At 45.3% G+C, this 20,100-nt stretch overlaps 1 protein-coding gene across 1 annotated transcript in view; it reads left to right on the top strand.

The window, feature by feature from the left end:
* The window catches only part of Argl (Argininosuccinate lyase), a 28,560-nt gene that overhangs the window by 3,820 nt on the left and 4,640 nt on the right, over positions 1 to 20,100 (top strand). Inside the window, exons 3-13 of the mRNA XM_077676449.1 lie at positions 854 to 940; positions 1,049 to 1,132; positions 3,256 to 3,315; positions 4,609 to 4,706; positions 9,910 to 9,987; positions 10,699 to 10,776; positions 15,137 to 15,189; positions 16,839 to 16,901; positions 16,989 to 17,103; positions 17,981 to 18,065; positions 18,646 to 18,705. Coding sequence (XP_077532575.1) covers positions 854 to 940; positions 1,049 to 1,132; positions 3,256 to 3,315; positions 4,609 to 4,706; positions 9,910 to 9,987; positions 10,699 to 10,776; positions 15,137 to 15,189; positions 16,839 to 16,901; positions 16,989 to 17,103; positions 17,981 to 18,065; positions 18,646 to 18,705 — 861 coding nt within the window. The remainder of the gene's footprint in view (positions 1 to 853; positions 941 to 1,048; positions 1,133 to 3,255; positions 3,316 to 4,608; positions 4,707 to 9,909; positions 9,988 to 10,698; positions 10,777 to 15,136; positions 15,190 to 16,838; positions 16,902 to 16,988; positions 17,104 to 17,980; positions 18,066 to 18,645; positions 18,706 to 20,100) is intronic.

The following is a 20,100-nucleotide window of genomic DNA, read 5'->3' as shown; positions in this document are numbered from 1 at the left end:
GCGTTGCCCATCGTTAACGCAACACGCGAAGAAAGAAAGGAGGAAAGAAAGATGGAAAGGAAGAAAGAAAGAGAAAAATAAAGGAAGAAATAACAAAAGGAAGGAAGGAAGGAAGAAAGAAATGAAGAAAAGAAGAAGAGAAGAAATAAGGGAAAAAAAGAAAGGAAGGAAGAAAGGAAGAAAGAAAAAGGAAGAAGGAAGGAAATAAATAAATGAAGAACGAAAGAAAGAAAGAAAGAAAGAAAGAAAGAAAGAAAGAAAGAAAGAAAGAAAGAAAAAGAAAGAAAGAAACCACATTAGATCCAGGATGATGGGCCAGCCGTCTCGGTCCAGGCAGCCGCTTGACTAACTTGAGTGAACAGTGCACTGGCCGGCTTGCAAGAATATACCGCAATTCTTTTAATTAAATTATATCTCTTGGCTTAATTTAACCTCCTCTACTGTCATCTTGCGCAGAGTAGCTAAGAGAGAGCTTCTCTGATTGACTTCCTTCCTTCCTTCCTTCCTTCCTTCCTTCCTTCCTTCCTTCCTTCCTTCCTTCCTTCCTTTCGGAAGGCCCTGTTCTTGCCGCGGGCCTTCTGTGAGTAAGAGGAATTTTATGGTTGTCGCGTTAGGACATGGAGAACTGCCCAATTGCACTATAAGCTGCTTGTGCTGGGCCGCTTAAAAGAGTTTGAAGAATGCAATGAGATGAACGGCGCGGGGGTTCACGCAATTCCCTTGTATTCACGAACCCCGTGTTCTAATACCTTTTGAATACCTTTTTACTGTATACGTATAGTACAGGTAAAAAAAAAAAAAGCGACTGTAATTACGTTTTGTATTTTCTGCGTGCAACTTGCACCGTTTTCAGGGCAGCGAGGCGTACGCCCGAGCCCTGCACGGCGCAGGCATCATTTCGCGCGAAGAAGCGGACACCATTTGTCGCGGTCTGGATGAGGTACGTTCGTTGGTACGTTCAGCGGGACAGTGGAGTGATATTTGAGCGACCGGACTGGTTTTCAATGAACCATTCTGGTTTAACGAGAGCTGTTTCTTACTCTTCAAGGTGAGAAATGAATGGTCTCGCGGCGCATTCAAGGTCACTCGGGGCGATGAAGATATCCATTCCGCGAATGAACGGCGACTGAAGGTGAGCTAATGACACGCCTGAGCACTAACTAACGTAACTTACGTGGGCTCAGGACAGGGGGAATCGCTGCTTGATCTAGTTGCGACTTCATTGCTTCCAGGGACTAGAATACTTTGAAGTGTTTACCGAGGAAAGTTTTTGCAAATTCGACACGTTGACACCGAGAAAAGTCTCACCGTATCTGTTGTTGTTAACCAGCAGAAATGTTTCGATAAGTATTTTTTCGCTTGTAGTCAACAGCCAATTTTTCGGACGCCTCCGCGGCAACGCCCCGTATCCCATAAATCCAATGTATCACGACGTTTGAAATTTAGGACGCTAAAAACCATTTACCTTCCGATTTTCTGCACTTTGTGCTGTGACCGAATGTCCGAATTGCTCATCCCAGAGCCTTGAACCAGGATCCTCGCGCACCACATGGGGTCAACCTCCTCTGACTTTTTTTTTTTTTCGAAGCATCACGCGGCATAACGGTTGCAACGTGATATAATTGGCGCGTAATGATCCCTCGACATAGCTTAACATATTTCGGTGGTGGGGTATTTACTGCGCAGTGTCTATCCTCTCTCGACATTTTTTTTTTTTTTGCTCCGACCCTGGGCCTTCATATCCAATGAATACAAATGAAGTGGCGTTTTCTATTTGAATTCCTTTTTTTTTTTTTCAGACTGCCCGTATTTAAAGACATTATCGCAGTCGCTAGACCATCCGAAAAGCCGGTCGGTGACAGAAAATACAATTTTTTTATTTTTAATAGCCGAACTGTTTAAACTTGAGCTTGGTCCGGTGCCGTTTGCTAAAAAAAATACCAACAAAAAAAAAATCTACGCCGCCTGTAAAGGGTGCACCACCGCAGACAGGGTATCATAACAGTGAAGCCGACTCTCGTGCCTGCTCGAGTGTGAGCACAGGGGGCACATGCGTGTGCGAACCCCTTGTGATAGTCTTTTTTGGTGGCTAAAACGCGAAAAGGAAAAAAGAAAATGGTGCAGCTTGCACCGGTGGTGCAAGGCTGGAGAAACAGAACCTGAGTATTATTGACTTAGCCTCTTTCTCCCTGGGACCCACTGTCAGTGTGGAGGACCGACCGGAACGGCCTCGTAAAATCCGGCTAAACTTGGCCTCACCCCTCAACATTTGGCCTAGCCTAGCAAGAACATCGCAAAACCTAACAAACTTAGCAAAGACTAGTAAAACCCAGAAAAACTTAGCAAAACCGGAAGAAGCTAGGTCGAACTCCAGCTCCGTTGTTTCTTCAGTCTTACACCACAGTGCAAGCTGCGCCATTTTTTTATTCCCCTTCAAAGTGCTGTTTACATCATTCGAAGAGCACATTGTAGACTCCTGGTTTATTGTGAATGCTGATAGCCCGTAAAACGAGTTGCACAACCTCTTTGGGTTTTCTGCACGAGTTCCCCTTATACACAACAATTTTAACGTGGTATATACCGTATTTTCACGATTCTAACACGCCACCGACTGTAACAGGCAGTAGAATTCAACACCTGGAAACCACAAAAAAAAAAAAAAACTTGGCGCTGATTCTACCGCGCACACGAAATAATTCCGTTAACAGACGCCTCAAAATTGCTCAAAACAGCTAATTGAACATGAATCCGCAAATGCCATGGGCAGCTAAAGCCCTTCCGTGAAGCTTCGCACTTAAAACTGTGGTTCCTTTGTTTTCGCCAATCGCGAACACATGACTCTGGGACGCCATATGCCCGGTGCGCTGCCCGGTTCCTTCCCGTTTCTGCCAATATAATTACTTTGCGTTTAAACGAAGCCTCCATAATTCATTGAGCCGCTTCGCTTCGGCATCGAAGTTTTTGAGTTGTGAGTCAGATTGTGACGCAAAGGTATTTTAGAACGCCCATTTTCATTAAAAAAAGTGCGCGTTGGAATCGGGAAAACGCAGTACTTATAAGTTATCCCCCATGCTTTCTTTCAAAGGGGGGAGGTTGGACTGGTTTGGCGAGAGGGGCAGCTTCCCAAAGTGAGAAACAAAAAAGGAAAGTGAGAAGCAGATTAGACTGGCCCTTTTTGTTAAAGTTCCTGCAGTTTCTTCCCCCGGGGTATTGGGAAGCTGTTCTCTACTCGCCAATATTTTGCAAACCTCGCAGGAAATTATCGGCAGTGACGTCGGCGGCAAGCTGCACACAGGGCGTAGTCGGAACGACCAGGTATTTATGCGTTGGGCCTGTCGCCTATATATTTCGTTCGTCGCTTTTGTAACATGCTTCATTCATTCATTCATTCATTCATTCATTCATTCATTCATTCATTCATTCATTCATTCATTCATTCATTCATTCAGCAGGCACGCCTAATATGGAGTTTGGTACACCATTTTTGAACATGATCGGTGACTTTTTCAGAAGAAATGCGACGCCGCTCCTTTCGTTATATTATTAATGCGAGAACGGAAGACTTGCATATTGATTAATTAATTGTATTTATTCATTGAGGAGGTTCGTATCCCAAGGGGGAATGGGAAGCAGGAAGACTTGCATATTGATTGATAGATTGTCTTTATTTAATGAAAAGGTTCTTAGCCCTTGCAAGAAGGAAGGGGGTGGTAGGGGTTAAAGGAAGGGGATAGCAAGCAAAGCAGGAAGATTTGCATATAGGAAAATAATCTTGCAATGTTTCTGCGCATGAGTAGATTTCCTGCATGCCTCTTTTTCTTAAATAAGGTAACATCCATATGTCATGGGCCGTAACTGTTAATAAATCATTAGGCCGTGTATTGATCTCATTCAACGGACTCGCCCGAGTTTCACTGGTGTTTGCTAAAGCGGCATCTGTGGGAGCGCGGTGTCGCTAGAGATTTTAACTCGCACTATGGTAAACTAACCATGTGCTAACAATAACATCCCAGCCCAGATTTCAGCTCTAAAATTCTGACTTAACGGTTCAGAAAGAAAGCGCGCTCACTCGTCGTTTTGGCATTTCGTTAAAGTTCCCACAAGTTTAACAATGTCTTCCCAGGCTTTCTTAGCGCAATCGAAAAAATAAATCATTCTTTCGTTTAATCATTGGAAAAATTCATTGGAAAGGTTGGCTCGTGGGGTGGCTCGTGAATTGCTCGTAAAAAAGTCAGTGACGTGCACACGTAACCACACTATAAGATAAAAAAAAAAAACAAGAAAGACTTGCTTCGCAGTACTTAGAAAATGCGCATTCAGGACAAAACGCAGAACAGTATTCTAGTGTTACCCCCTGAATTCCAATACCATGGTGGTACTTTGTATTAAATTGAACATTTGGCAATTTATGGTATACGCGCCGTATTAACTTGAGATCGTGTTGATATACACTCAATTAAACCCAGCTGGACGGCTGAAGGGTAAAGGAAGGGAAATGTCTAGTTTTTATCATACTAAGCATTGTGACGTACGTTGGACGCACGTGACGCACGTTGGACGCTGTATGCGAATGCCGGCGAGGTCACTGTCTGCGTCTCTCCTTTACAGGTTGCTACGGATTTGAGACTGTGGACGCGCACTGCCGTTCGAACACTGATTGATCTCATCAAGAATTTTGTTGACGTCACCTGCACAAAAGCTGAGAGGTGGGACACCGTTGATACGCTTTAAGTTGAGAAATAAATGCGCAAGTGGTATGCGGAATATCTAAACCTATTCGCCAGGAGATCGAACACAGTCGGCCCCTGGCGGCGGAGGGACGAACTGCCCTTAGAACCATTAGGGCTAGAACCATAGAGTTTCTTAGTAAGTGCAGTGAGAAACTCTATGGCTAGAACACAGCGCGCGCCGCCGTCCTAACGCGGCCGTGAGTGTGGATGTCGCACTCGCGTCGGCTGCTCGTTTACGTTGCGCGCAACGCAAGGCGCGTGCTAAACACGATAAAAAAAAAGTGTACTTTTCAGGGAGCAAGCAATGACATATTAACCTCTGCTTTCGCATTTCATCTATAGAACACAATAACCAGCCGACGTTGCGGGATGAAGCGCTAGTTTCACGTAACATCGTCGCCGCGGTCATCGCTTGAGCGTTTACACTTTTATTGCCGATGACTGGAGTTGTCTGCCGTCTTGGGAACGTCAAATGGTGCTTGTTGAAGGTGGAGTGCAGGTTATTTAAAGGACAAAAGTTGACTACATGAAAGGGGCGAGAGACAGCGAGACTCGCGTGCATACCCTGTGCCATTTTAAAAATAAGAAACAAACAAAAACAGTAATTCTGCACATGACCCGTGGGCTATCACCCATGCATTCACGGGGGCGTATTTTACATGCGCTGAAGAGCCCAGGGAATTCTCCGCGTTCTTTTTGCTGTTTTTGAACAGTCGTTGCTGGAACTGCGAGACCTTCTTGCTAATTTTTATGTATAGAGTATTTCAGGCGGATCTTTCGGTGGAATTAAGCAGTTGTGAGTTTGCGCCTGTCCTGTTTCCTTCGTGTCTCGTTTTTATGTATCCTATTTTTAAATCACTATAAGAATCACCTCGCTCAAACCCGTGTTTTGCTCAGCGTAACCGTATGCTAGTCAGATCTAAGCCCCTTAAGGTGGACCTAAGCTTAAAGAAGAAAAAGACCGCGTAATTGAACGTTACCAGCCCAGCCGGGCAAATCACGAGTGTTTTATACAGCACAGACGTTGTTGCACGCATGTGGGAAGGGCGGGCCCCGCGACTCGCCTTTTTTTTTTTTTTATTATTTCTCCCACGATGCCGGCTTTAACGTGCATGAGCCATAGTGCCGACAAGCTTGTGCCAAAGGGGGGCTGATTTGGATTGGAAACGTTAGTTTTTCAGTCCAACTGATGTTTACGGCTTGCTGAAGTAATGCTTTTGTCGACTTTACGGAACACGATTCCTGGGGTACTTCCGATTGCAAGTAATAGTTGTCGCCAACGTTCGGCAGCGTTTTTATGGGTTCTCTTCGCGCTGCAACTGGAACGTCAGCATGAACTTAAAGAAAAGAAAAGCACACATAACTTTTATCCTTTTATAAGCAGCCTCGAATATTAAATGTCAATACAAACAAGAGGTTCGTATGATAACACTTGCAGCTGCAGTTATCGGGAACCCGTTGCGTCATTTTGTAACGGGGAAATTTGAGGGGAACGTTTTACCACACCTGTAACTGGGCAACTTCATTTGCCATCTTCATATATGTGTGATTGACAGTTGTTTAATACCACGCAAATCAAGGTCCACCCGTCAATAAACATCACTACCACCACCATTACCACCACTGTCTTTGCAAGCGAATTTATAGAACAGATCGCACTGTTCTAGGCACCATGCAGTTAGATTTTAAATGTAACACAAATGGTCAATAGCACAGCCGTATAAAATTTGTGCTCCCTGTAAGGTAAGAGTTCAAGAAGCTTGGTGTACAACACTGCAAGCCTGCTATAGTCACGTTGCAAAAGCTAGCTAAACGTGTGGTGTTTAATGTACTGGGCGTGTTAATAATTTAATTCGCAACCCCACTTGCGATGAAAGCCTTAAATAACTGACACGAGAGTGTTATTCATCAAACCAGCCTTTTTTTTACTTAACTATAGTTGTACGTAGAAGAGGCATTTGAATTTGTGCATTCATATCTCTGCACTGGTTAAAATTTATAAAAATTCTTTATTGCCTTCCGAATAGAAAAAAAAAAAGAATATCGCGAGCTCTTTCACAAATGCGGGAGCAGTGAAGTGCTGTTAAGTTTTCAGGGTATCCCATGAATGCAATTAGGCGTCATGTTAGCAATGAAAGCGGCTGAAACTGCTTTTGTCAACTGAAGTGCCGAAAGTTGGTCTTGCTGGTTTGTCCCTATTTCTGTTTTTATTCAAAGTTTCAGTTCATACTCGGGAAAGAGGTTTCTACAAACCGCGGCATACAGGTTCCGTGTAATTATTTCAGCCGTTCAGTGATTCACGACGGGTCTCCGCGTTTTCAGCGCAGAAAAAAAGTTCATCGCCGCTTTAATGCGAGACATTGAACGTTGAGGAACCTGACTACAGCATACCACTCTTGTATACCCGTTTCATGTACAAATACAGCGTGAAATAGACACGAAGCGCGCCCACAGCCTGCATTAGCACGCTACTGCTCAGCGGAGCATCCACACAAGCAGCGTGACAGGGACAAGAGCGGCAGTTGTATGGCACCACCGTCGCTTGAGGGAACAGTGCCGCGAGTGGCAAACCACTCGTCAGTGGAATGCCGGTGGCGGTCAGCGCGGCTTGCTTATGCACGGCTTTCCGTCGTTCGTCGATGAGGCTTGCGAAGCCTAGCCGCAAGGACTTTTTGTTGTAATATGTATTTATTAATCCTATATACACTCCGTGCCTTGACCTTTGTCATCGCCGGAGGGGGAGATGGGGTACGGGAGTTGGAGGAAGGGGGAGGGGCGGTGGGTGTCCCGACTAAATTTTGAGAGCGGATACAACCTTCTGGAGGCACGCCACGTGTACGACTTAGCACAACCACAGACGACGCTTAATGCGCCAAGCTACAATGTTACGGTGGAAGTGCAAGTTTATTCCTTCATGTAAGCGTTGTAATACAGAAAGCAAATTTTTCATGCCGTATGGTTATTTGCTTGCAGTTTGGCACAGCGGGGAACATCATGCAGTTAAATTGTTCGTCGGAGCTGGCATGAACGGCTGATTCAAGCATACTGCGGCGCTGGTATTCGCAGTTGAAGGAGCGGCGCTGTGCACGAGCGAAAGACAAAATTGGGGGCCGCCTTTTAAGATTAACCCGAAAGAAAAAAATGCTGTGCTCAAGGAATGACGCTACGTAACCTCATTGTATATGGCAGAAGCGTGGTTCTTTTCACATTAGCACGTTTAAAAGAGCCACCGGGATGCCTTTACAGAGTAAATACCGCATGACTAGTAAGAGGGTTTTTCTTCATGTGGAAAAGCAATGCTTTATGCCTGTAATAAGGCTTGGTTGCTGGCTTGTTAATTTCTTTCATCACCTTTGAGAGAACAATTACTGCGTGGTCAAATGAGGATAGGGACAGGATGGTGCCAAAGAGCTGCTTTTAGTTCCACATCCGACTGCTGCGGTAATGTTTTACCCCGTGTTTCTACCACCTACGCTTGAAAAAACAAACTACGTAGCATGCGTGGCATTGAAACCACTGTCACAAGTTGCGGGTTCAAGCGAAGCGCTCGGAATTAAAAAAGGGGGCGGGGCAGAATTTTTTGGAACTGTCTAGTCATACGTCAAAAGCCTTGCGCGGCTTTTCCGTTTCACCGACTCAGCGTTTTCTTGGTGGCAACAAACTGTTAAACCCAAACAACCCAATTTTTTTCTTCGTTGAGTAATGACTTCGTGACTTCATTCTCAGTTCTTTTTATTTTTGTTTTTACGCAAACGCATGAAGGCGCACTATTTGGCATAACTTCTCGATTCAATTACTCCATTTTGAATATGTTTTCTTTATTTTTACGTGTATTCCAGCTTCCGGTAACGGTCGGTGGTTGTTCTACTTGGCTATCAATACACAAATTGGGTAACTTCTGTTTCATTTCGTTATTTTTCTTTGTAAACTGCCACAACGTCTGACGGCCTCACAGTAATCAAACTCGCACGTAAGTGCCCTTCTCCTCTAACAAACCGTACCCACGTATCCCGCCCTTCGGGCTGGTGGGGAAACCGTTCTAATTCAAACAACGGAAATGAATGCTAATACTAATATTCCTACTCAGGCTGTGTAGAGCCAGACATACAAGACCGCAAGAGGCAGAACTGTCTATACCGACGAGGTTTGCGTACCCCAAACTTAGAAGCGTACCACGAGTTTCCGCAGTTGTTAGTGCAACCCACAACATAACACATCTGTACAGACGTCGTTTCACCAGCCACATCCGCTCACACCTAAACATCAAACGCGCATGGTTGATGCTGGATGTCCGCTTCCAACTTCCCCCTTCGGACCGCTCTCAAGCCGTCGCTCCAATCGTCCCGGTAGGCATTTTGAGACGCACTATCCAATCGATAGACAGGAAAAGAGAGGGGGATATTGTGATGTCACTTCTACTCCAAACGGAATCGCTCCCCAACCGAGCCCTCCTTCATCGCATTTACCCATCCGCCTACCCCTCTCCGCTCTGCCCGCATTGTGGCGCTAAATCCACAGTGCAACACCACATGTGGGCCTGCCCCTCTGACCCCCACCCCACCATAACTTCCCCTGACCACTGGACGGAGGCCCTGGGCCGCTCGAATGAAGACTCCCAGCGCCCACTGGTCACCCGAGCACAAGCCGTGGTGGCGGCCGCTTAGGCCAGTGGTGTCAATAAAATTTTTTATCTCTCTCTCTTTCTCTCGCACAAAACATGCTAATTTTTTTATCGTGCAGAACGCTGTAGATTTTAGGAATATTTCGATAAGTGGGCTGCTCATTTCAGTAAAGTTGTACTCTCTCTCTCTCTCTCTCTCTCTCTCTCTCTCTCTCTCTCTCTCTCTCTCTCTCTCTCTCTCTCTCTCTCTCTCTCTCTCTCTCTCTCTCTCTCTCTCTCTATCTATCTATCTATCTATCTATCTCTATCTCTATCTCTATCTCTATCTCTCTCTTTCTCATGCTGATATCGGTCTCGCGTTTGTTGTGCGCTGGTTTCATTTTCCTTCGAGTACGATATCTGCAAGGGTATGATTACCGAATAGTCCTCTCCCGCTCGCCATCCTCGATTCAGCGCCGTTCGAGTGTAGCGTGTGGACAATATTTTCCCGCTTGCTATACGAACGCTCGACTTTTCCTCTGTTTGATGACTACGAACAACAACTGTGGTATGTTTCAGAGAAATAAATGTCCTCCTACCTGGCTACACGCACCTCCAGAGGGCCCAGCCAATCCGCTTCTCCCATTTGATGCTCAGGTACGTTCGCGACGCGGCTTGCGGCAAACTCGTCCTGCGTAGTCAACTATTAATGTATATTGCCAGCCTGAAAGCATATGCGCTATTTTAGAGCGACGCACTATGTCTGCTGTTTGGCGTAACACGCCCCAAAATTGCGGAGCTTTGGCCATTCCTTCTTTTACGACTGATCCTTAAAAAAAACGGAATAACTAATAATGCTGTTAAAATTGGCGAGAAATTTTTTGCACTACTCTACAAGGGTCCATGCCCTCTTTTGACATCTGTACTAAATTGAACCCCAGTCACGCTGTGGCGGGGTGAACTTTGAAGTCCCACCCGGCTCTACGGGCACTATAGTCCATTTGTTTTTAATTTTACAGATGAGAAGAAAAAATCCTTTCGATTGTGTCGACATTCCTGTTAGTGCGATTCGATACGATGAACATTTTTGTTGTACCTGAAATGAATTACGTGTATGTCAAGGACTCACACAAACGTGGGATTTGAAATCATCGCCCTTGGATCTCCTAACGCGGCTTTGAGTTACCTTCCAAGTTAAAACACATTCGTTTCACGATTTGGGACTGAGTAATAAAACGGCACCTGCGTGACGCAGCCGGAGATCCAAACATTCCCTTAAAACAAATAAGAAAATAGGCATGTTGGCGTGAGCGTTGTGATCCCGCTTATGTAATACGGGAGTAATGTGAAACGTTTTTCTTTTTCCAGTTACGCCTGGTTCCTCAAGCAGGACGCGGAGCGGTTTCAGGATCTGTTTCGTAGGCTGAACGTATGTCCTCTCGGAAGGTAGGATGACGACCTTCGTTAAAGGGCGATATGAAAGGAGAAATCAGTATATAGCTAATTCTACATCGTGGGAATGGAGAGTTTTAGCTCGGAATTGGTATTACAAGTTCTGCTTCCGATTTACGATAACAGATGTTATAGACGTGTTCTAAGTGTCTAGCTAAGCCATCACATCTAGCTCTGACGAAAACCAGTCATGGGGTTAGTTATGCGGAGGAGCGAGCTTGTGCTGCCAGATAAGTTGCAAGAGCTTGTGTTTGGAGCTTGTGTTGTGTTTCCGTTGATGTCAATGTCGCATCTTGATAGAAATAAGAAAACACCTGCGTGGATTAGGGAACAGTCTCGTGTAGAAGACATTCTGCCTCAAATTAAGCAAAGAAAATGGACATGGGCGGGTCACGTCGTGTGCATGAGGGACATAAAGTGGACCACACGTTTAATGGAGTGGCTCCCAATAGACCGTAAACGCAATAGGAGTCGGCCAAGGACTCGATGGAGGGATCAACAACGAAAATTTTTAAGGAAAGGGTGGGCTCAGTTAACACTCAATAGACTTGACAGAGAACAACAGCGCTTAAACGGGACGAAAGAAAGATGGACAAGACAAGGCGCTATAGCAACAACAATGTTTATTTCGTCGTGGCGGAATATATATCCTCGAAAAAAGAAAAACGCGGAAGAGAAGGTACAGATAAAGATAAAGAGATTGTAAAGAACTTATATTTACATACATAGACACGCGCGAAGAAAGTTGTCATCGCTCAAGACAATCGTGCTCCTTTTGTAGCAGGTCAATAGATGGCTTGCTGACGGATGAATCCTTTCGCGTGTGGATGACGTGCGCCTCGAAGATCTCTCTGGCGCACTGATCTTTGTATTTTCGAAGCACACGTGTCTGGTCGAATTTCGGTGTGCACTTTCACTTGACGTAATGTACGGCGAGATTGCTGCCTGTTCCTTTCTTGCAAGTGCCTGCATGTTCCCGTAGCCGGTCATTCGAACAACGTCCTGTTTGACCCGTGCAGGGCCTCCCGCACGGCAGCGGAATGTCGTAACCGACACCTGACGTGCACTCCATGAATGACTTGTCATGTTTTTTTTAGCAAGATGTCCCGGTAGTTCCTTCCCCGTTCAGTATGCTGCAGAGCCCACCTAATTTGTTGGGAGCGCTAAACAACACCACGGTGACTCCGGCTCGAGCAGCAACTTTTTTTCAGTCGGTGAGAGACACCGTGAACGTACGGGATGACTGCTACCTTCCTTTTTTTTTGTCCCTTCGTGCTCTTTCACATGTTTGCGGCAGAGGATTTCCTTCAGCAGTGATTCACACAATTTGAAAAGCATAGGTGTGGTGAATCCTGCCTTTGAGCATGAACGGAAAAGCTGTCGCTCAGGCGTTGATTCCTATCGAAGACCCCTTCTTTTTTCGAAGCCCGATGGAAGTGTCAGCTTTTTTGCAGCAGCGGAACCCATCAAATGTAAGCGCATTTTCAATAGACGTCAAGGACTTTTATTTTTCCTTGCCTCACGCAGCTCTCATAAACGTCGTTGAAGGGGGTATCGACAGGTATGGGAGTGTTCGGTTCCAGAACGCAACGGGGACGTCCATATCAAAATTTCTAGAGCTTCTACAGCTCTACCTGGAGTCGTCGGTGATGGTTTTCCAAGGAGACCACTACGTTCAGAACAAGGGAGTCTGCATTGGCGTTTGCCTCGCTCCGGTGCTGAGCGACCTGTTGCTTGCCCGCTACGACAGGGAACTCGCAGTGAAACTTTGTGGAGCCAGCGTTGTACGAGTATTTCGCTACGTGGACGACTGTTTGATTCTCTTCGAGTGCTTCACAGCTACAGACAGTCAGCAGCAAGTTCAACGCATTCTGAGTATGTTTTAATCAAGTCTGGGGACTTCACGCTGACGACCGAAGAGCCATGTGACGAGCGCCTCAGGTTCCTGGACCTAAAGTTGAAGCTACATCCAGAGCACGTATACTGAAAGTATTCCCCCCGATCCAAGAAGAGTATTTGTCATTGACTTCAAACCATTCGAAAATTGTGAAGAGGGGCATTGCAATCTCAGCTCTCAGGAACGCTCTCCATCGGTCATGCCTGCATCAAATGGGGGACAGCTTTTCCGCTCATGCTCAAAGGCTGACAAGAGCAGGATTCCCCACACCTATGCTTTTCAAATTGTGTGAATCACTGCTGAAGAAAATCCTCCGCCGAAAACCTGTGAAAGAGCACGAAGGGACAGAAAAAAGGAAGGTAGCAGTCATCCCGTACGTTCACGCGGTGTCTCTCCCCGACTGAAAAAAAGTTGCTGCTCGAGCCGGAGTCACCGCGGTGTTTAGCCCTCCCAACAAATTAGGTGGGCTCTGCAGCATAGTGAACGGGGAAGGAACTACAGCTAGATCTTGCAAAAAAAAAAACAAAAAAAAAAAAAAACATGACAAGCCATTCTTGGAGCGCAAGCCAGGCTTCGTTTACGACATTCCGCTGCAGTGCGGGAGGTCCTGCACGGGTTAAACAGGACGTTGTTCGAATGACCGGCTGCGGGAACATGCAGGCACTTACAAGAAAGGAACAGGCAGCAATCTCGCTGTACATTGCGCCAAGTGCAAGTGCACACCGAAATTCAACCAGACACGTGTGCTTCTAAAATACAAAGGCCAGTGCGCCAGAGGGATCTTCGAGGCGCACGTCATCCACACGCGAAAGGATTCATCCGCCAGCAAGCCATCTATTGACTTGCTACAAAAGCAGCACGATTATCTTGAGCGATGACAACTTTCTTCGCGCGTGTCTATGCATGTAAATATAAGTTCTTTACAATCTCTTTATCTTTATCTGTTCCTTCTCTTCTGCGTTTTTCTTTCTTCGAGGGTATATACTCCGCCGCGACGAAATAAACCTTTTTGTTGCTAGTATAGCGCCTTGTCTTGTCCATCTTTCTTTCGTCCCGTTTAAGCGCTGTTGTTCTCTGTCAAGTATGTACCAACAAGCCCGCACTAACACGCTTTTTCAACTCAATAGACGTAGCTGGAGACCTTTGGTAGAGGCACTCGTCCTGTAGTGGACACAACCAGGTTGTTGTTGTTGTTGGTGGTGGTGATGATGATAATAATAATAATTTTGTTGCTGTCGTCGTACCTTGTTACTTCATTTGTCTCTAGAAATCGACTTGGGTTATACTGCGGTTCGTGATTCAAGTCATGTACGTAGACTACCATGCAGTAGATGGAATGTAAGCGTATAGTTTGGGCCAGGACATCCGTACATTCGTGTTACACATGATGGAGCACATTGGTAGTTTCAGTAATTTCACAGCTCTCCGAGAACTATTTCCTCGCCTCTTACAAACCAGCTGCCAACACTCAATGAATGGTACGCATAGCATGAACTGGCAGTACAAAGTTGCGCTAGGTGGCAGTAAGTTAACTCAAGGCTTCTACGAAACGTCTTGGTGATACAAGCGTTAAAACAATAAGAACTTCAAAAGAACAAGAAAACAAATTTGGTCTTTTCATTCCTTCTCCGTATTTTCGCAGTACACCCTATGTTTGCGACAATATTAACTCGCCCAGCGTACCGTTTTTGATCAATTAGAATTAGTTACCAACGCTCATCCTCCACGGAGAGAATTGCTCCCATTGCTCCACACACATTAAGGTGACATTGGAAATTAAAATTTGCTACTACTATAACATTCAATTTTTTTTATTCCTGGAATGAAGCATTTTTTTTTGGTTACATATGTGTGATTAAGGTGTTATAGCAGTTTTTGACTAATTGTTTAGCTGAGAAAATTCGACATTCTCCTTTATATTGTTCCCAAATATTGCAACTGTTGACATAACAAAAACAGTGGAAGTTTTTGTTGTTTGTTTTGTTATTTAGTCTGCGGCATAATGCTGCACACGAAATACTGCTAACAATCCTGCTGAAGGTCATTGAAATAAATTTCTTTGAGAAGTGCGATAAAGATTTTTTGGCAGGACATACGGTTGAATATTATTTAATTAAATTGGCTAGAGTTCTAACAGTGGGATCTAAGTAATTTTCAGAGCTGGCACCTTTAATTGTGCACAGTTAACTGTTTTTCATTCACCGCAACACGAAAACTTGTGCAGTTTTTCTGTACGGATACCGTTGAAACTTCCACGTGTGGAGTTGGATTTGATTTCCAACATGCACTAGAATTTAGGTTCTTTCACTTTGGGTGATTCAGTAGCTAGACCAAGTAGCACCATAGAAAATATCTAAGTAAACTACCACCTTCAAAAGTTCCTCGTAAGGTGGCGCGAATTTTGTTGTGGAGGTACAGCTTGAACTATTACCAAGCGTACACGTTTTTTTCTTCTAGTGGCGCTCTTTCCGGGAACCCATTTTCAGTCGATAGAGAAAAAATTGCGTCAGGTAAGTGCAGTTTCGTTGGCTTTTATCCTCCAGTGCATCACAGCCTACTGTGACTGTTGCGAGAAATAATGCATTCGTCACTGCTCAGTGCGTCTGCAGCTGCATGCTGTCTTTTTTTTTTCTTTCATGGTTTGAAACAATGCAGCTACATTTTCTCGGCACCCTATAGTGCGAATTCTCACTCTTTCATTCGGGCAGAAGCTGTGCCTTGCTGGGAGTTCTATTTTATAACATTTTGCCATTTTCCTGCTACAGATGGATATCGTTGCAAGCAGAAGGCGCTCGTGCGCTATAGCGTATGATACGGGCGCCTTCGAGCTCCAAGATCGTGAATTTATGTCCCTTCTTGCTTAGAAAGCTGAGATGTGCCTTGTACGGTTAGCCTTTGGGCCGCTATTGTTAATCTCCGGGGTTACCATTTAAAATGTTCCGTGAACACAGAGTATACTCGGTGCAGAAAAAGCCACAACTGGCTAGGCTGGTGATAGATCTCCGAAGTTATGGCCTTTTCTGATGGAGGCGAAAAGCAACAGCGCCCGTGTGTACGAGATTTCGGTGCACGTTAAAGATCCCCCAGGTGGTCAAAATTAATCCGTAGCCCTCCACTACCGCGCGCCTCATCGCCTGCGCTGCGTCGGCGCGTTAAACCCTACAAACAACAACGAAGTTATGGCCAACTTTCCGCATATGAAGGTTTTTTCTTATCCGTGTTTTAGAATTGACTAAGAACTAACCATCGAGGGACTTCAGGTCACTCAAGGAACAGTGCAACTGATCACTGTGGCCAAACCTTTCTCCACGCCACTGTCAGTCATGAAAGAGTAACGATATGTCGCACGAAAAGTTGGAATCATGCATGCCGTCATCGTCCATTATGATGTCTGTCCACCTTAACATTTGTTTCCTTTGGGGTGTCAGCCTGTTTCTGATAAAAAAAGTTTACAAAAAGCAGAATGAATTGAGGGATTTCGACTAATTCAAGCAAAGCAACAACTGTCTGCACAAAGAGAAAAATAATATGTGGGCCTTTTTTCGTATTTGAATATCCCATTACGCTGCACGCATGTTCATAGACACCGCGAGATTGCACCAAAGCGCACACAGATCCGACCCTGACGAAAAGTTCAAAGGAATCTGCGGCGCGTATCGGAGATAGTTCCCGGCCGTCACTCCGCGCTGACAACACCGTTGATGAATGCGCACGGCGCCTTCCGGCGCTAGCGCGCAAAATGCTACACGCGCGCCACGAATCCACCAGTCGTAATCGTCCTCTTTCAAAACGTACGTAACGGCATTTTCTATGTGACCTTACACAAACCACTGCGGAGGGCCCATCCACCTCGCGCTGCGCGCACGCGTTGTGCACCCACTGGCAATTATACTCCCCGCTAACCATTTTTGTTGGTTACTATTTTCAGCTGCTTGCTGTAAAAAAATAATAATATCGACGTCGAAACAGCGCCACGGAGGCCGTTCTTGTTGGCGCTCGAAAAGTTGCTTTGATCGTACAGGAGTATTTCCTCTGCTTATATGGTCCAGTCCGCTGTGCATTCTGCCATTAGCAATATCAGTCACAGTACACATTGGTTTTAAATAAGACGCATAGCCAAGAACATTTTTCTGTGTAAAACTCTTGCATTCCGGCGCAGATCTTCTCTTCGATGGTGTGATGCAGAACAGCATAACAGCGGTCAGCGACAGAGATTTCGTCGGTAAGACCGCATGCGCTGTAGAGACGGTTCGAGTCCCGTATTTCGTTATCCGACCGACCACGCCCTGAACGATCCCCTGCGCCGCAGCCGAGTTCCTGTTCGCCTGCTCCCTGACCGCGGTTCACCTGAGTAGGTGCGCCGAAGATTTGGTTTTCTACTCGTCAGCCGAGTTCGGATACGTGACCATGGACGACTCCTACAGGTGACTCCTCGCGCGGGGTGGGCGAGACACTCCTAATACCTCTCTCTTTCTTCGCTGCAATCTTTGCATCTTTAGTCCTAAGTGAACAACCGCGGCTTTTTTCCAAGCTTCCTCTCTGCTGTGGCATGCGTGGGTAACAAGCGCAACAATGAAACAAAGATTGCTCTGCTTATGCAACGTATTTCTATATTGCCTTTTTTAAAACACGAAAGTGTTTTATTCCTGGATACACCAAGATTTCGCTGACGTCAAATCAATCACACAAGTGACGCCAGTACAATGAAGCAAGCGACCTGTAAAGGGTGCACCCCTGCACACAGGGTCATCTTGCGGAGAAGCTCTTTAGTAATAAAGGTTAGGTTAGGTTAGGTTAGGTTAATCCTACGCGGCGGTTTCTCACATAAAAGACGGTATTCCTTTTCTTCTATAAACCCGTCAAGGTCTCCTGCATTTCGAAGCCGTCCTGTTTAAGAGATTCTGTTCCGTTTTTTTTTTTCCTTACATAATGTACGTTACCCTCTTTAACCTTGAATTGATTAATATTTATGGGAAGACATTTAGAAGAGGGAACTAGCGATTTTCTTGTTTATATGCATCTCACTCAATCACCGCCTACCTTCGGCTGATAACCTGCTAAGGCCTCAAAACCTGCTTGATCAGTCACATACATCACCATCACAGCCTAGAGCACTAGCTGCAGCATTAGAACACGAGGAAAAAAGAAGATGGCGCAACTTGGCTGGTCATTAAAGTCCTCCAGTGCTTGTCGTGCGTTACCTTTACCATCGGCACACTTAGCACGATTAGCCTCCGTGTATCTCGCAAAAGTAGAAAAACTATTGGCATTCGCTGCCTTAACCTTTCCTTTTTGTTTTAGCACCGGCAGCAGCCTGATGCCGCAGAAAAAGAACCCGGATGGTCTGGAGCTCGTTCGCGGAAAAGCTGGAAGGATTTCCGGACATGTTAGTGTCTCAATTTGCATCGATCTCACTGTTTTGTTTGTCTGTTTAAGCTTTTATAATACACGATATATACGTGGTTGAATCTGTGTCCAGGCAACTCTAACCAGCTCTGTTTTTTGTGGCCTTATGGGGGTCCAAAATTTAGGAAAACACGGAGAAAACATTGCTTTGATTAAAATAAAAATAAGGGCTGCAAGGGTTAAGACCCACTAGAAGGCACCAATGTTGGTTGGTTTAGGCTCCTCGGCTTTAGTATTGCAACTTTTTTTTTTTTTTTACTCTTCGGCTAGGGAAAAAATGCCGCGCTAGGCAATACGTGAATGATCCCAGTCTCTCGGTGCTGCGGTTTGACGCATTGACACTGCGATATTCGCAGAGTGTTGGCATGTGGTTAACGGCGGACGCCGAATAATCTAATAAATTATACTGCTTCTAACAGCCTCCACAACGAGTTCGCGTGTTAGAGTGAGCGTGCATTTACTCGGAGTCTTACATTCAAAGCCATGTGCCCCCGTTGTGGTTATAAACTATTCCTAATTAATCCCGCTATGTATCTATGCTTTTTTACTCTGCCTTTCAGCTTATCGGCTTCCTGATGGTGCTCAAAGGCCTCCCGAGCACATACAATAAGGACATTCAGGTAAACGCATGTCGGCATACAGAATTCAACACAATGCTTACGAGACATTTAGGCACGCTTTGGGACTGCACACACCCGCAAAACACCAAGGCGACGCAGTCTTTGTCAAAATTTTCTAGGCCACGCCGAAGGTTTCTGGGCCATAGAGGAGTCAAAGCCACAGCCTAACGTTTAGCTGTGACCACATTTATTTTATGGCAGTAAGAAATAAAGGTGTTTTCTCTACTTTTGTGGCATAAAACATTTCAGCCTTACTAGAGAGGTGAGCTTGTACTTCGAAATTTGTGTGGCCTATGCACTTTTGGAGTGGCCTAGAAAATTTTGCAAAGACTGTTCTTAAAGTACTCAAGGCTCGCCCCGTTACTTAAGCAACCTACTGGGTAATACTAGGTTAATCTGGTGTCTACCAATAAACGCTTACCAGATGAAAATGGTGTTTTAAATTAGCCTTGGCAAAGTTTGCCAGATAGGCCTTTTTTACGTTTAAATGTCCCTACCTTAATGTTATTTTTGTAAAAAAAAAAAAACGTTTAAACTTTTACGTCGGTCCTACCCATTCCGCTTCATCATTCCCGATTTGTGACGTCACAAATGGGAGTGCGGAAAAAAAATGTTTGAGGCGCGTGTTCCCGCTTTTTGCATTTTCTATACTTCTTATGATTAATTTTTTTTTTAAATTAACCGCAACGAAACGACAGTAACTAGTGAAAAAAAATACTTTAATATTAATGATTAATACGTTAAAGAAACAACTGTGATATAAAAAATAATGGTGTTACAGCAGCACCAATTCAAGCATGGCCGACGCATCGCGGTGAACGAGCTCAGTCAAGGCGGCAGATGGTTGGGATAGTGTTTTTCTGTATGGGTAGGAACTAAACGTATATTTATTTTTACTCCTCCACTCCTCTCTTCCTTCTCGCCCACTTTTCAATGTTTCTGTTTGATAACGGGGGACAGAAAAAGGCTATACACGGCAGACCCAGTGAAATGAACGGAAGCTGCTATCCTCTTCTTTTTGCCTCCGCCTAGTATTTCGGGCACGAATGCTCGCCAGCGTCATGCTGTTCAGTCTGTAACTTATTTTACAATAGTTTACTGACCATGGCAGGCGTGGGGTTATTTATCGAACACAGTGCTAGGGGAAGGAGAGTGCGGGAAGGGGGAGGGAGCTGAGCTCCTGAATGGCGGCAATAAGTGACCATCGATAAATATGCGACTTCATCGGTGCCATTCTCGCTCATGCTTCGGTTGATTGATTGTAGGGTTTAACGCGCCGACGCAACGCAGGGGATGAGGCTCGCCGTAGTGGAGGGCTCCGGATTAATTTTGACCACCTGGGGATCTTTAACGTGCTCCGAAATATCGCACACACGGGCGTTTTCGCTTTTCGCC

The sequence above is a fragment of the Haemaphysalis longicornis genome, unplaced genomic scaffold (genome assembly GCF_048455015.1).
Source record: "Haemaphysalis longicornis isolate Haplotype H1 unplaced genomic scaffold, Haemaphysalis longicornis Haplotype H1 scaffold_7, whole genome shotgun sequence".
In the NCBI taxonomy this organism is placed as follows: domain Eukaryota; kingdom Metazoa; phylum Arthropoda; class Arachnida; order Ixodida; family Ixodidae; genus Haemaphysalis; species Haemaphysalis longicornis.
The sequence above is the reverse complement of the archived record's forward strand: the minus strand, read 5'-3'. Positions and strand labels throughout refer to the sequence as shown.